Here is a 16498-nt window from a genome sequence, read left to right on the forward strand (position 1 = left end):
ATTAATTAATTTCGATTTATTGTATATAAAATGTACAGGCTTTTTCTGAAAGTGTCAAATTACCGGAAAAAATCCGATGACGAGCATTTGCAGTTACATGTAGTGGGCACGTGAACTTAAATTTTCTTTATCCAAGATATCAAGAAAAAGTTCTTTTCTTCTTTATTAAATTCTCATAGTTTATGTTCTGTTCCCAAATTAAGAAAACTTTTCTTTAATTCATTTCCCTCTTTTATATAAATGTGCAGGCATTTTTCTCAAATTGTCAAATGACCGGAAAGCATTCGATGGCGAGAGTTAACTTTGAGCACGTGAACTTTATACAAGAGATCAAGAAAAAATATCGTTTTTCACCTTCATATTAACATGTATTACTTTAAAAAAAAAATGTCTTTCTTTTTAATTTCAATATTTCTCGATTTTCGTGTTCAATAGATAAGATAGGATGTGCAGGTGTAATGATAAACTTCACAGACGAAATTATAGTTTATATTAATAAATATTCAATGCAAAAATTCATATATTTTTGTTTTCTTTGACAAATTCTGTTTCTTTGTGTATTAAGTATTAGCCGCGATCATTTCCTGTGTATAGGGATTAGCAGTGCCTAAGCAGGAAACGACATGCCCTGGGGGTTTCACACCTGTCTTAGAGTATACCTTGGGTAACGCTCGCTGGATGTGCACATCGTTGTTTAGCCATTCAACAACACATTTGATTCATTGTTTCATTATTATTTCATCGATGTCATTTTCAGATGCAATATTAGCCTTGGGATTTGTGTTTGATTATTGTTGCTTTTTTTAAACGGAGTGTATAAAAAGAATAAAAGTAAAAAAAAAAAAAAGAAACTTTTAAAGCAAATTAATGAAGTATTTGATATTAATTAAATCAAATAATGATCCATTACTATGCTATTTCGTGTCTGTTTATATCTGTACCAGTTAGAAGATTGAAAGAGAGAGAGAGAGAGGGAGGAGATAGAGAGAAGAAAAATATAACAATATTAAGGCACGTGCATGATCGTTTTTCCTCTTTTTTGATCAGTATATCAATTTCTTAAGTCTAGCGAATAAAACTACCGCTGATTTATCAGTTTTTTGACCATTTGTGGATTTTGTCTAACTTTTATTGTTATTTATCGAGAGATTTGTTTATGATCCACTTTCTTCTTTCGTTTAGCATATGTACATGACATGTAATTATACCCGCACTTTCTAAAGAAAGTTCGGGTATATTGTTGTTACTCATGTCCGTCCGTCCGTCCGTCCGTCCGTCTGTCACACTTTTCTTCCCTGAACTCCTCCTACATTTTACACAGTAGCTTAATCATCTTTTGGGAGATGGTTGGTGGGATCATGTAGATGTGCAGTAAGGTTTTGGAATTTTGATTTTGCCCCGGGAGGTCAAATGGGGGTCGAAAAATGACGTTTTTTATGCAAAAAGCCCCTTCTTCCCTGAACTCCTTCTACATTTTACTCAGCAGCCTAACCAGCTTTTGGGAGATGGTTGGTGGGGTCATGTAGATGTGCAGTAAGCTTTCGGAATTTTGATTTTGCCCCAGGGGGTCAAATGGGGGTTGAAAAATGACGTTTTTTAAGCAAAAAGCTCCGTCTTCCCTGAACTCCTCTTACATTTTATTCAGCAGCCTAATCATCTTTTGGAAGATGGTTGGTGGGGTCATGTAGATGTGCAGTAAGGTTTTGGAATTTTGATTTTGCCCCGGGGGGTCAAATTGGGGGTCGAAAAATGATGTTTTTTATGCAAAAAGCCCCGTCTTCCCTGAACTCCTCTTACATTTTACTCAGGAGCCTAATCATCTTTTGAGAGATGGTTGGTGGTGTCATGTAGATGTGCAGTAAGGTTTCGGAATTTTGATTTTGCCCTGGGGGGTCAAATGGGTGTCGAAAAATGACTTTTTTAATGCAAAAAGACCCTTCTTCCCTGAACTCCTCTTACATTTTACTCAGCAGCCTAATCATCTTTTGGGAGATGGTTGGTGGGGTCATGTAGATGTGCAGTCAGGTTTCGGAATTTTGATTTTGCCCGGGGGGTCAAATGAGGGTCGAAAAATGACGTTTTTTATGGAAAAAGCCCAGTCTTCCCTAAACTCCTTTTTCGTTTTAAACAGTGGTCTTATCCTCTTTTGGGAGAGTTCACTCTTTTGAAATTTTGTTAAAACATCAAGGTCAAGGGGTAAAAAATCATAGATGTTGGGAAACATCTTGTTATGGGTAATGTTCACTTGAAATGTGAAAGTCGAATCTCTTCTCAATGAAAAGGAAATACAACATTAATGAAAACTAAGTTAAACTTCAAGGTCAAGGTCATAGAGTCAAAAAGTCACGATACATTTGGAAAGGTCTTATCACAGGTAATATGAATGCCCTTTCATTTATTTTTCAAAATGATTAATTCAAAGCAATTAATTTGTTTATGAAATTAGGTCAAACTTCAAGGTCATGGGTAATAAAAATCATAGTGTATTTAGAATGGTATTGTCCCATTTAATACTAATACACATGTTTAATATAAAAGTCCTGTCTCTTCTCATTCAAAATATACGACCATGATGACCAATTGCAAGGTTAAATTTATTGTGACAGATGGGCAGATTGACAAACAAATGAGATTTAATGTACCCTACCTTAGCGAAAATGGGGGACAATAAATGTCTTTGCTGTTCTTGAGAAGAAGATTTATGTTGGAAAAAGTCCCCTGCATATTTAAATGTAAATTGGTTGAAATTGGCCCAGTGGTTCTTAAGAAGTTAATGTGAAAAGTTTGCAGACAAACAGATGGACAACAGAAATCAGTACATTTCAGAAAACAGTATGCTTATAAATAGTTAATCAAGGTGCTTTGGGTAGCAAAATTAAGCTAAACTGGTATATCTAAACTGGTATATCTAATTCATCCGCAGAGTTTAGTATATTTTAATATGCACAACCTTTTCAACTCTTATCATAATTATTTTTTAAAATTTATATCACCATGTCTCATTCAAGGGAGAACTAGAGATACGACCAGATGTATATCTGTTGAATATAAAATATGTACATGTATACTGTGTTTTTTTAGTAATTTGTTTGTTTGGACAGCTACTGTTATGGCAGCTTTTGGCAAAGGTTGAAGTTTCTCAAATGTAAGTCAAACTCCAAGGTCAAGGTCAGAGGGTCAAAATTGTTGGTATCAAAGGGAAAGTCTTGTCACAAGGAATACACATGTGAAAAAAGAGAGAAATCCCTAGAACTTCCTCACCTGTTCAAAAGTTATTGCCAAGGTTAAAGTTAAATTGGGTTCAACTCTAAGGTCTAGGTCAAAAATAATTATACCTGTTGAAAGTTCACAATGATTACACATGTTAGAGCATGAAAGTCCTAGCACCACCTGTTCAAAACTTAGGCCAAGTTTAAGGTATTTTTCTTGTAAAAGTGGGTCAAACTCCAAGGTCAAGAGATCAAGAGGTCAAAATTGGTGGTACCCATTAAAAGGTTTTGCCAAAAGAAATTTACCTATGAAATATTGAAGCCATGTGTATAGCCCAATCCACTTAAAACTTATAGGCAAGGTTAAAGTTTCTGTGGACAGACAAACATACATAAACATAGGAAACAAAATATGTATATATTAAGTCAAATGAAAAAATTTTCTACTATTATGGAGTCATAAGATCAATTGTCATTTCATGTACAGGGAGTCAGTGGCTAGGGAGATCAGACACACACCACCCCCCCCCCCCCTGGAATTAGCAGTTATTTAAATAAGACTATGTACTGTAGAGAATAAAAATGACTTTGGACATCCTCCCCCTTAGAAAACAGGGACTCCACCATCATTGTTTTTATTATTATTTTTTATTTGCTTCTCATGAAATCTTGGGCTGATTTTTTTGACTGAGGTGTGACACCCCCCCCCTTTCTGAAAAAAAAAATTCTGGATCTGCGCCTGTATATACTGAATGTCCGCAACGGGAGATAACTTGACAATGTGAAATTTGTCGACTGTGGCATGCGATGATCTTTGACCCTTTTTGAACTTCAGCCTAACCATTTGCATTTATTTATTTTTATGCAATCTATACTAAATCTTGTACTTACCGAATGTCATAGGTCGTGACAACGAATTCATGAAATATAATCCATATAATCCAATTAAAACACAAATGATTTTAACTGACCACACTGCATCGTCAGCATACATGTGCTAAATAATCTCATTCGACAAACCTTTGCTGATTCTGTTGCCAGTATGAATCGGCCGAGGTGTGCCGAGAGGTGATATCTATAAATATGATAATGGGTGACGCAAACCCAATGTGAATGTAGAAAATAAGATGTTCACACGTAAAACTGTTTAGTACAAGAACAAATTTCAAACTATCATAATAAACTATGTTTTAACATAACTTTGCCATCTAGGTCTATTTTTAAAAAATGTGAGAGTGAGAGAGAGTGTGTGTGTGGGGGGGTGGGGGGGAGAGAGAGATAGGCATTGACAAATTAATCGGGTTGTATTTTCAATGGGTTTTTTTCCCGACCAAGTACTAAAATCAGTTTGCACATTTTGATAAATTCATCAAAAACGCTTTGTACTGAAATAATATGTCGTTGAGAAAGTAAATTCAAAAAGTTCCAAATTATGGGCAAAATATTTATCTGAATCTAATTAAGTAATTTACTTCAATCATTAATTAAATTCTGTTATTTCAGACTGGTAATGAATTAAGTATTCAAAATACATATGTGAGGCTCATATAGATCATATGGTCACCTGAAAATTTTATGTTCAATTTGACGAATACATGTACGGTGATATTTATAGAATTATTTTGACTTCTTCCTTGGAAAGTCCAATATGAAGGAGTGTGTATTTAGAGGAAAACACCATAGTGCGGGTATTACTGTCTCATGACAGCATCTAGTTTGAATTACTTCCCTTTTTGTCGCCAGATTACAACGATAAATTTTGGTGGTAAAATAAAATGTATTTTTGCTATAAAATTTGATTAAGAAAAACACAGTATATTAAAATTGTCGAGTTATTAAAAATAGTTATTTGAAACAAAAAATTTAGAAAGGATTCTGTCTACAACAAAAACATTCTTTATTTCATGCATTTCAATTCATGAGCTACACATGAAGAAAAAAAGGCTTCGTTTTACAATGTCGTAGGAAAACGCATACAGTTAATACACTCAGGTAACATCCTGTGTATATAGGTAGTATGTACACTAGACAGCGTCGTTCCCTCGGGGCTTCTCATCCGCTTCGATTAAGCTCCACTCCACACCAAACTTACCTGAGGAAAACCGAACGGTTACACAGACATCTGAAAACTTGAAGCATGGCAACTTGCTGATTAAAATAAGTTAATTTCTGTGTTATGTGTTCAAATATTTTAAGGGCCCATATTTGTGTTTGTGTTTTATATTTGAACCGGAGAAATCTGAAATTTGTTATGTTCATAGACATGATTTGAGTAATTTTCGAAAAGAGCAGAAAATAGAAATACATTCAAATACTAGCTATGCTATTATTGATATTCTGAATAGAATGACCTGTGATTATTTTATTAACAATACCCCCCCCCCCCCCAAAAAAAAAATCGTCGATATTTAGTTCATAGTCTTACAGTGTAGCGCATAATAATGGAGCAACGGTATTCCTACACTTATGCGTGTTTTATTAAAATTTAATTGTAATTATGTATCACTATCTATCATCGTTTTTCATGTTATTATTTATAACAGACATGTATACAGAAGTAACGGTACTTTTCTAAACGAAACCAAATGACTGATATAATCTCGCAGATAAATAAACACATAGCTACATGTAACTGCAACTGCACGGGCTGATTGTGAACACCGGATTACAGTGCTTATAAAGAGAAGCGATATCATGGCATTCTTTAAATTTTAATTATACCTTTTTAGCAATTTGAAGATCATTTGGGGTGGCATTATTGATTTTGAAAATAAACTTTAAGTTAATATATTCGATAAATTATTCGACTTTATTTCATCCTATACTGTACATATGTTACTGTTAACAGACGTGTTTGAGAATTTATTAATTTTGAGTGACTATTGGTAAAAAGAAAAAGAAAAAGAAAGATGTTTTTTCATTAAACAATTTGATAAAACTTAAAAATGAATTTTTAAAGAATCCATGTAAGTATAAATCTATAATAATGTATTAATTAAATTTTCGACACGATTAAAAAGTCGACTATACTTTACAGGTAAGAAAATCTAAGCTGAAGAATAACGGTAGCTGGCCCCGCCGCGGTGTAAACACGGTCTCAGGTAGCACCGCGATCAAAACCCGCGACGTTGTAACGCGGAAAGGATTAATACACGTTGCCTGTACTGTGTAGTCACAATAATTGACACAGATTTTAATATGAATCTAATGGTGATTTTTTTTTCTATAATTAGTCTGAAGCTAAGGTTAAATTAATGAATCACCTGTTTAGTCCCCGGGATGATATCACTCTGATGTTTTGGAGTTCCGTGTTTGCTCTGCTCCTATTTTGTATTGTTTTATGGACTTTGAGATTGAATACTGTTCATTATCGCCATATCCTTTTCATTCATAAACGATAATAATTGTGAGTTTACAGTAAGAATAAAAGAAGCAATGTGATTTTTATAAAAAAAAAATGAGCATCAGAAATATATTACAGAAAAAAATCATTGCACGGAGCAAAACGTTTTGATGAAATTGAATTTTTAAATGTCTTTGAGAGGTAAAAAGCAGAATTTGTTCATGACTTTGAGAAACATTTAATAGGAATTAGAAATAAGCGAAATACATCTATCAAAAAGATGGACGGACGCTATCTATTTTTTCTAATCCATTGATAATATTCATATTGAAATTTCAGAAAAAGATAAGAAGTAATACTGATATTTGATAACTAAATTTTTGGCAGTTTTAGAAATTTAAAATGAGCATAAATTAACTGTTAAACAATTTTAAAATAAATGCTGGAAACGTTGTCAAAACCGAAATATTTAATTACTTTGGTCAACTTAGACAAAGAAATACGGAATTTTGCACCTATCAAGAGCGATAACTCTAAAGTTCAAAATAGCTGTAGATCAGGAAATGTTACCTACTTATTTACAACCCCGCAGCACAGTTAAGGTTACAAATGAATATATCGGCGATTTTTTAAGATAAAAAAATACATACTTTATTAGGAGTAAGGACTTCACTGATATCAATCAAATGTAATGTGATTTAAATCTACATGTTTGGGACATTTAGATTTTTCATTTAGACTTGTCACGTGATGTCGACGTCACATGATTTTAACATTTATACTTGCAGTTTAGAGGTCATTTATCAATTCCAATATTGCAAGGGCATAACCAAGTTAAAAATCTTAGTTTAACTTATAATCCTTTTCAACACTATATGTAGTTTGTGAAAAGTGCTTATATAGATTCCCTTTTTTAATTGCTAAAATTTATTTTGTTGGCCGGCAGGTTGAATATTTTGCTGGTCAGCTACATTAAATATAGCTATTATTAATTTATTTGAAAGATTTCATGAGGTTCACAGCACTTTTCAAATATCTTGATGCTTCTTGAGTTTATGTGTAAAAACCTGACAAGATACATTGAGGGTATGCCCTTGCAATAAATCGATTTATTAGGGCCCTTCCATTCCTTTTTCTATGAATCTGCATTCAAACACACGACAGTATCACTTATCTGGAGAATGTACGGACAGTTTATAAATAAAATACTAAAATAGAAATCGCATCCAAGTTAACAACCTTTTATTGAACTGCAAATAATATTTTATTTGAGAGCAAAAACATTTTTATTGAACAAAATGGGACTCGATCAGCCTCTCACTGATGTTTCATTTTTGTGAGATGTCACATTGACAAGTGCATTTCGATGCATCGTTTATATAGTTGTTTGGGATTAAACAAACGACAAAACTGCATGTAAAAATTTAAGTTTGTATTAGTATACAGCTATCCTGCTGTTTGAAATAGCAAATAACTTCATTTTGTGGAATTTTGAAGACCTTATATTATGTGTGACGTCATAGTAAACATTTCCCGTACAAATTAGGCCTCGCCTCCTTACTGTAACCTTAACTGCGCTGCGCCGTGTCATGTGATAAAAGAAGCCAAAAAAAAGAAAAAAAAAACACAATTTTTCATTCAGTTTACCAGTTTGAAATCTAAAAGAAAAGATGATAGAAACAGACAAAATTACAACATGATCTACATCGGAGATCGAATTTAATACATGTTTAAAGTAAGTAAAAAATGTAATTAAAGGCAATAATTTCTTTTGTCGGAATATTTCATGTCCCTGCATGTGCCTTCAAGTGAAATCTGTATAACGATTTATATATGTATTTAAATTATCTGCCCATCAACTTTTTAAAAAGCCAAGAACATGTTTTCTAAAGAGGAACACGAGGAAGGACGCATCACTTTTCTTGGGAAACATTTGACCGCTGTGTAGATGATAATTTATATGTCTAAAGGTTTCATCAAAGGTCAACATGTCCAAAAATTTATTTTTACAATGTTTACAGCTTTTACAGCTTATAAATATATCGCTGATAAACAGATAAAGAGTACAACTTGATAACAAATACTGAAGAAATTATCGAGAAAAATTATTTTTAAAAATGTCTATATGTTTGAAAAGATATGTATACTAGTAATTAATTTCGTACTTCTATTGAAAGCCATCATTGCAGCAAAAAAATATATGTTTATCAATGAAGGCAAGTTGGACTCTGTAAAAGCCTCTGGAAAGTTGTTTTCCCTGTTTATTTTGTGCAAATGTTTATAGATTTGAAACCGAAAGTACATTGCAAATGACCCCTTGGCGTTATGTAGAATAACATGTACAGTAATTGTCTCCAGTCTTCTCTCAATATGAGCCTTTCAAGACCATTGACGTCCAACTTACCCTTCATTGATAAACATTTATTATTTCTGCAATGACGGGTTTCACTAAAAGTACCGAATTAAGCAAGTGCATTTTTTTTAAATATTCAAATTTCTAATATATTTTTAATAAACATCTTTTTTAAATATTTGCAATAAAGTGGTACTTTCTATCTGTTAATAAATGAACCGTTTACCTCAGTCACATGATTGCCTATAATAAATCGATATCTGGATATCTGTTAGATATCTTTAAATATATATTGTTGGTTAAGCGATTTTATCTGATAAAAACAAAACATCGAGAAATACAATTTATGCATATATTTTTCTCTTATTAGATATAATAATTAAAGGGGGGTATAGGGAATAGATAAAAGTGCCAATACCTGACAATACTACCCTATAGAAAATGTACCTAATTGTTTTCTTAATTAAAGTTGTGCATCATCTGGTCCTCTTTTTCTTCGATTTCATATTTGTGCTGATTTTTTTTAAAAGCAAAATATTAAATTTTTACTCTGTTCATTTAATGAACAGTGGAAAAGACCTGTATTATTATATAATCCAGATAAATCTATAAGGGTAGGGATTAATAAAATGAGATGGGTTAGAATTTGCAAGACTCTGAAAATTGATTTTTGTGTTTTTAAAGTGAAAATTTTAAAATAAATACCCAGTATTACCCTCTCCATATTTAGAAAAAAAGATGCATGCTGATGTAAACAGCAATGCCTTTTACATGTAAGAAGTTAAATAAATTTTATTTCAACTAGTACTGGTTAGAAAATCTTAATTCAAATAACTAACTAGGAGTAAATTTTACTAGAACAAATCTTTTAGAATCCAAAATACATCAGTATTGCAGATTGCCCAATTAAAATGAAATATACCTTTTGTAGTGTACATCTAAATTATGGACAATTGCGATCTGATTAAATGGGGAAAAATTATCAGAGATGGGAAAAAATGATAAATTTTAGGTAGGATAGTAAAACAATTCAGCATACCTGGTAAGTTTAATTCATAGAAATACATATCATTAAATTTGCTGCATATGTGGGTCCTTGGATTCTAATAAGGCTACTACAGAAGGTCATATTTTAAAGCATTAAATGGGAAAAAAGAGAGTTATATCAGACCTTTTTGAAGAATATCATTTTCAAAAATAGTCATCTCATATAAACGCAGTTGAATTTATATAAAATACTTTTAAAAATGTCTAAATTATTTTTTCATTAACTCAATATGATTTATATCATATATTAATGGCCCGTTACATTATTCTACGTACATTTCTAAACTTAAAATTAATTGCAGAGTTCGTGAAGTAATGGATCTCCAGAAAAGTGCCCAGGATGTTATCCGATGTGACCTTTGTGAGACTGCTGTGGTACAGATGCACTGTGATTTCTGCGATGTTAACTTATGTATACCTTGCATAGGAAGACATGTTTCTGATGGCTATGATAAACATAAAGTGGTTCCGTTTGAAGAAAGAAGAACAACCTTGATCTTTCCAAGGTGTACAAAACATCCAACCAAAATATGTGAGTTGCAGTGCAATGAATGCAATATTCCTGTATGTTCATTATGCTCAGCCTCCATTCAACACAAAAAGCATGATCTCTTAGTCCTTTCAGAAATATATGGTGCAAAGAAGGAATCCATGGGAAATGATGCAAAAGAAATAGAAAATAATCTTTTTCCAGCATATGAATCAATAGCAATTGTCATTGAAACTCAAATGACCAGTTTAGACGGGGATTACGGGTATCTTACAGAATTAGTGACGAAACACGGAGAAGAATGGCACAAAGAAATTGATAGAATCATAGAGGAAATGAAAAATGAAATCAATGAGATTAAAATCAAACATAATAGCATTCTGAAACAGCACCTTGACGAAATCAAGCAAATACAATCTCTTATGGACCAAACACTGCTCACTCTACAAGAAATTGAAGTATCCAATAAAATGACCTTAGCTTTAGAATACTCCTCCAAAATCGCTGAATTCAGGAAACTTCCTCCCAACGTTCACGTATCACTACCAACCTTTATCTCAGAAAACATAAACAGAGAACAGATTTACAAATTATTTGGATCTTTATCACCTTTATCCATTAAAAAGGAAGGCAACAGACAGAAGGAAATGAAGACCACAGCTACTTATAAAGAACTATTGGAAGTTCCAGAACCCATTACGTCCATTAGTACAGGGTATAAAATCCGCGGTGCTAAATGTTTAAATGAAAAAGAAATCTGAATATGTGGCAACTCATGTGATTTAAAATGCTTTAACATTAAGAGTTTGGTTACAAATACTGTCAAAACAAAATCAGGGGACTTTCCATATAATATAACATTAACAGGTGATGGGGACCTGGTTTACTCTGATGGGACAACAAGGACTGTGAATAAAGTAAGGAGTGGGCAGATAGAGGAAATAATCAGACTACAGGGCTGGATACCTCAACAACTCTGTAGTACCTCCTCTGGTGAGCTCCTGGTTACTATGTACAGTGAGGTTGGAAAACAATACAAAGTGGTTCGCTACTCAAACTTCACAGAGAATCAAACAATCCAGTTTGATAAAAAGGGTAAACCTTTGTATTCAGAAAGTAGCTTCACTAAACATATCAGTGAGAACAGAAACCTGGATATCTGCGTCGCTGACTACAGTGCCAGTGCTGTAGTCGTAGTCAATAAGGCTGGTAATCTCAGGTTCAGATACACTGGTCATAGCTCTATTATTAAGAAAAAACTATTCAAACCATGGGGAATCACAACAGATAGTCAGTGTCATATTCTGTCAGCAGACTTTTATAATAATTGTATTCGCATCCTAGACCAGAATGGACAGTTCCTACGTTATATAGATAACTGTGAATTAAATGAACCTACCGTTTTGTGTGTTGACAAAAGTGATAATCTCTTTGTTGCTGAGGATGGCTCTGGAAATCTAAAAGAGATTAGATATGTCAGATAGACACAAAGTTAGAGAATTATACTATGTGTATTCACTTATGTATGCAGGTACATTGTACTGTAGGTTATTTCTATTTACGCTGTACGATTCCTAGCCTTTGCTAGTATTACCAAATCATATATAGAAAATAACTTATTTAACAAAGAACTCTCTGTTGTATCTTACTTACTGTATTCAAGATATTTTATATTTTCATATTTGATTAAAGATCCTTGAATAAAATTTCTACGTTCATTTGTTTGTAATTGTATTTGATTAAAGACCCTTGAAATAATTCCTACGTTCATTTGTATGTACGAGGGTTGTCCAAAAAGTTCGTGGACAATGACGTTTTTGTTAAAGTAAATGGTTCTGTTTAAAAACATTGTATATCAAAATATTTCTCATGAAAAACTAAGTCAGAATGATTCAATTTTTATTGATAGAACTTTATATTTTTGTAAAAATCGGGGTCTTTAAAAAGATCGCAGATAGTGCGCCCGGACCAAGGTTAAGATGCCATAAAATCTTAAATAAGGCGTTTGGATTAAAATGATTATTTTCTATATAAAACAAGTCAAAACTTAAAGGAAATTATATGTAACAAAAATAAAGAGGCTATCATTATCGTTTTCTGATATCTAAAGTATCGTTTACTATATAAACATTGAAAATACTAAACAAAAACCATAACAAATATGTGTCAAAACTCCACAGAAAAAGCGACGTCGGCCCTCCGAACGGGGCAGCGTCCATGACCATGTGTTGAAATTCAAAATCCAAATGTTGACGTTATAATGAAAATAGATTGACGTCGGATTGGTCCACGTGCACTATCTGCGACCTTTAAAGACCCCGACTTTTTACAAAAATATAAAGTTCCATCAATAAAAACGAAATCATTCTGACTTGCTTTTTCATAAAAAATATTTTGATATACAATAGAATCATTTATTTTAACAAAAACGTCATTGTCCATGAACTTTTTTGGACAACCCTCGTACATGTAGTTGGATTATAATTCCCTGTACATTTTAGGTTTTCAAATGTTGTACCGGTATAATGGAGGTCGATTTTCCCCCGGAAAGTCTACTATAGGTAATGACCCCCCCCCCTCCCCGAAATTCCCCCTTTTCCGTTCAATGAGTACGTGTATGATTTCTGTTCTGTTTTATGTATTTTTGTATCTTTTTCTAAATGATAAGTAATGAATAATTATTAAACTAATTTTAACTAGAAATAATAGCTTTTTTTAACAACCAAGCTATATGATAAACGTGATGACTTTAAGTTTTCTATCGTCAACTTCCCTTACTTATGCAGCAATATACCTTCATCACCTGCATACGGAGTATATATATCTCAGTTGATTCGATACGCAAGAGCGTGCTCTACGTATGAACAATTTCTTAAACGAGGTAAATTATTGACAAGCAAGTTGATGAAACAAGAATATCAACAGTCTCGTTTAAAGTCATCATTTCGTAAATTCTATGGTCGATACAATGACCTTGTCAGCAAATACAATTTATCATTGAGTCATATGCTGACTGACGTTTTTCATACCAATTGTTAGTCCATTATTTATACACTGAATAGACGACGGATTTTTTCCGTTATTTCCTGATCATGACAACGAGCACACGGCGGGTGTGACCGATCGGCAGGGGATGCTCACTCCTCCATGGCACCTGATCCCACCTCTGATGTTTCAGAGGTCCGTGTTTGCTCTGCTCTTATTTTGTATATTGTTTAATGGACGTTGAGATTGAATACTGTTCGTTATCTCCATATCCTTCTTATAAGACCTGACAAATTTAGTATGAAATCTTAAAATACGTCGCTTAAGTCATTGGATCTCTTACCAAACCAAATTTTTTGGAAGATGAGAAAAATTAGTTATTTAAAAATCGTAAGACTCGAATATCAACGTTTTTTCAGCACAGATGTATATGTACCTGTTTTATTACGAATTTGAAAAAAATCTATGTATGACCATCCTAAAAGATTTTATGACTGTTTACTCTAAAAGCCAGTATTGTATCTCTGGATTGATCTTTTTTTTACAAAGTGTGTGTGAGAAAATTCTTAACTTATATTATTCTATGAATTTTATTTGAATTATGTAGCTCTTCAATGGAAAAAAATAATAAATTAAAGACGAAACTTAACGCAGTCAAAACAAGAAACGCTGTATTGATAAGCAGCAGCTGCAGACTGCAGAAAGACTAGAAATGTCCGTTTGCCCCGGTCGGGTTAAACTTTAATGAAAACTTACCGCCAAAATTCCTTTAATGTTTTATTTGAAAATTTAAAACTTTATGATATAAATAACCCATTTTTATATCCTAGTAATCGAAGAAATTAATCATTGAATATGTTGGATAGGGTATGTTGTTCTAACGAAATTGATTTTTAACTGATGTAAGATTTGAACTGCAGACGTTGAATTGGAAACCATATAATGGAAATTAAGCTATAAAACAATGATCGTGGCAATAAAAAACATCTTTTGTCCATTTTAAGGTAAAATAGCTGTAAAAACAGATGCCTCATATTTATTCTGTTTGTATTTTTCGATTTTTATTCGAATTTCAGATGCCTCATATTTATTCTGTTTGTATTCGATTTTTATTCGAATTTCAGAAAAAGCTACGATTTAACTGATGAAAATGATACTGGTATTTAAATAAATATTTTGTAAAGTTTTTACTTTAAATTAGAATTTCTTTGACTGTTAAATGGTCAATTTTGGGATCGGGCACTACGTAGAAAATATGAAAGTCTTCACGACAACTCTTACATTCAAGATAGCTGTAGACAAGGAACCTACTTATTTACAACGTGTGTCAAGTGACAAGAGACACCATTTTAAAAACACATAGTTTTTTTTTTATTCATTCAACATTATCTAAATAGTAGACCAAATATAACGTAAGTAAATCAGAAGTAATCAAAGGCAATAGTTTTTTGTGTCAGAATATTTCATGTACCTGTATGTTTTTTAAAGTTTTATTAAAATTGTTATATGGATTTCTGCCCATCATATTTGAAAGCATTTATATAGCGAAGGACGCATCACAATACTTTCCTTGGGAAAAAATTCGACTGCATGTTGTCTAGATATATCAGATAAATAGATATCAGGATATTTGTTAGATATCTAAAAATGCAGATTGTTTAAATGGATGATCTTTATCAATTATCTTATTTTTATGTCTTTGTTTGTTTCAGCGATGTTATCTGATAAAAACAATGAGAGATGTATATGCATACATTGTTTTCTCTTAAATATTATAAAAAGAGGTAAACAAAATTAATAAAAATGTTAATATCTGGCAAGAAGAATTTGTAGGAAAATAAAGTTAGCGCATCTGAAACCAACCCTTTATATAGTATTTTAAATATAGGTTTAACATCGTCTGGCTTCTTTTTGTTTCATTTCATATGTTTGTTTTTTTTAAACTCAAGATATATATTGACTCTTTTTATATAGACAGTAAAAAGGACATGTATTTTCCAGATAAATCTAAATCGATGGGGGTGAAGCGAGATGTGTTTAAAATTACCAGAATCTTTAAAAAGATATTTCGTGTTTTTTTAAAGTGAAAAATATTTATATCTTGAAAAATTAAGATCTGTAATAATGTAAACCATATGTATACGTCAATGCCTCTTCAAAACGGTAAAATCAATTAATATTAAACTGGTTAAAACAATATTTAAAATTACTTACTTTGATTAAATATTATCCGAGCAGATCTTTCTAAAACCTCAGCACTGCAGCTCGTAAAATCAAATTACAATATACCTTTCATAGTATACATTTGAAAGACGGAACAGGGCGATATGTATAGATGGAAAAAAAAAATAAATTCACCAGTGACGAAAAAAGATAAATTTTAGGAAGAATAGTTTCACAATTCAACAAAAGCTAAATTGATAGAAAAGTATTTCAATAAATTTGCTTCAAATTTGACCCCTGGGATACCACTAAAGCGGATTAACTTTTAAAGCATTAAATGCAAAAAAGCAAATATTATATCAGACCCTCTCACAAATTGCATTTCCAAAAATTGTCAACTGATATAAAAGCAATTGAATGTTTATATAATGCTTACGAATTGTCTAAATTATGACATTTTTCAAGTTATCGTCGAGAGTTACTCAGTGAATTAAAATTTAAATCATATGTAAATGACATATAACATTACCAAAAGTCAATTTCTAATCTCTCAATTTGCAGAACTCGAATGTCAAGTTGAGATGTTGATTATGGAAATCTTACGGAATTAGTGAAGAAACAAGGAGAGGAATTGGACAAAGAAATTGACAGAATCATAAAGGAAATCTTAAATGAAATTAAGGAAATAAAAAGGAAAACACAAAAGCATTTTTTTTAATTCTAAGTAGATAAAGTTGAAATACGCACAACTGTTAAGGAGATGGGTGACCATGACGAGCGATAAGCCCATAGTGCAACAAACATGAAGGTGAAAAATTGAATATCAATTATTTCAAAATTTTCCTTAATATTTCATGTAACATTAAAGTATACTTTATGTAAAATCTCTACAACTTGCACAAATCTCA

At 32.2% G+C, this 16498-nt stretch overlaps 3 protein-coding genes across 3 annotated transcripts in view; all 3 read left to right on the forward strand.

Annotated features, from left to right (window-relative positions):
• Positions 1-11933, forward strand: part of LOC134264215 (E3 ubiquitin-protein ligase arc-1-like) — a 21505-nt gene extending 9572 nt beyond the window's left edge. Inside the window, exon 2 of the mRNA XM_062746511.1 lies at positions 10255-11933. Within this exon, the coding sequence (XP_062602495.1) occupies positions 10268-11203 (936 nt within the window). The 5' untranslated portion in view covers positions 10255-10267 and the 3' untranslated portion in view covers positions 11204-11933. The remainder of the gene's footprint in view (positions 1-10254) is intronic.
• The window catches only part of LOC134264214 (E3 ubiquitin-protein ligase TRIM36-like), a 34203-nt gene continuing 25875 nt past the window's right edge, over positions 8171-16498 (forward strand). The window contains exon 1 of the mRNA XM_062746510.1: positions 8171-8287. The gene's annotated coding sequence lies outside the window, so the exon portion shown is untranslated. The remainder of the gene's footprint in view (positions 8288-16498) is intronic.
• Positions 11453-11926, forward strand: LOC134264209 (tripartite motif-containing protein 2-like). Its single transcript, XM_062746505.1, has one exon. The coding sequence runs from the start codon at positions 11453-11455 to the stop codon at positions 11924-11926; it is 474 nt and encodes a 157-aa protein (XP_062602489.1).

This window comes from Saccostrea cucullata, unplaced genomic scaffold, assembly GCF_032062105.1.
Source record: "Saccostrea cucullata isolate Sc308-1 unplaced genomic scaffold, CSIRO_AGI_Scuc_v1 ctg565, whole genome shotgun sequence".
Lineage (NCBI taxonomy): Eukaryota > Metazoa > Mollusca > Bivalvia > Ostreida > Ostreidae > Saccostrea > Saccostrea cuccullata.

Excerpts from the sequence above, each read along its gene's own strand:
- LOC134264209 (XM_062746505.1), top strand. The coding sequence starts at position 11,453 with ATGTACAGTGAGGTTGGAAAACAATACAAAGTGGTTCGCTACTCAAAC.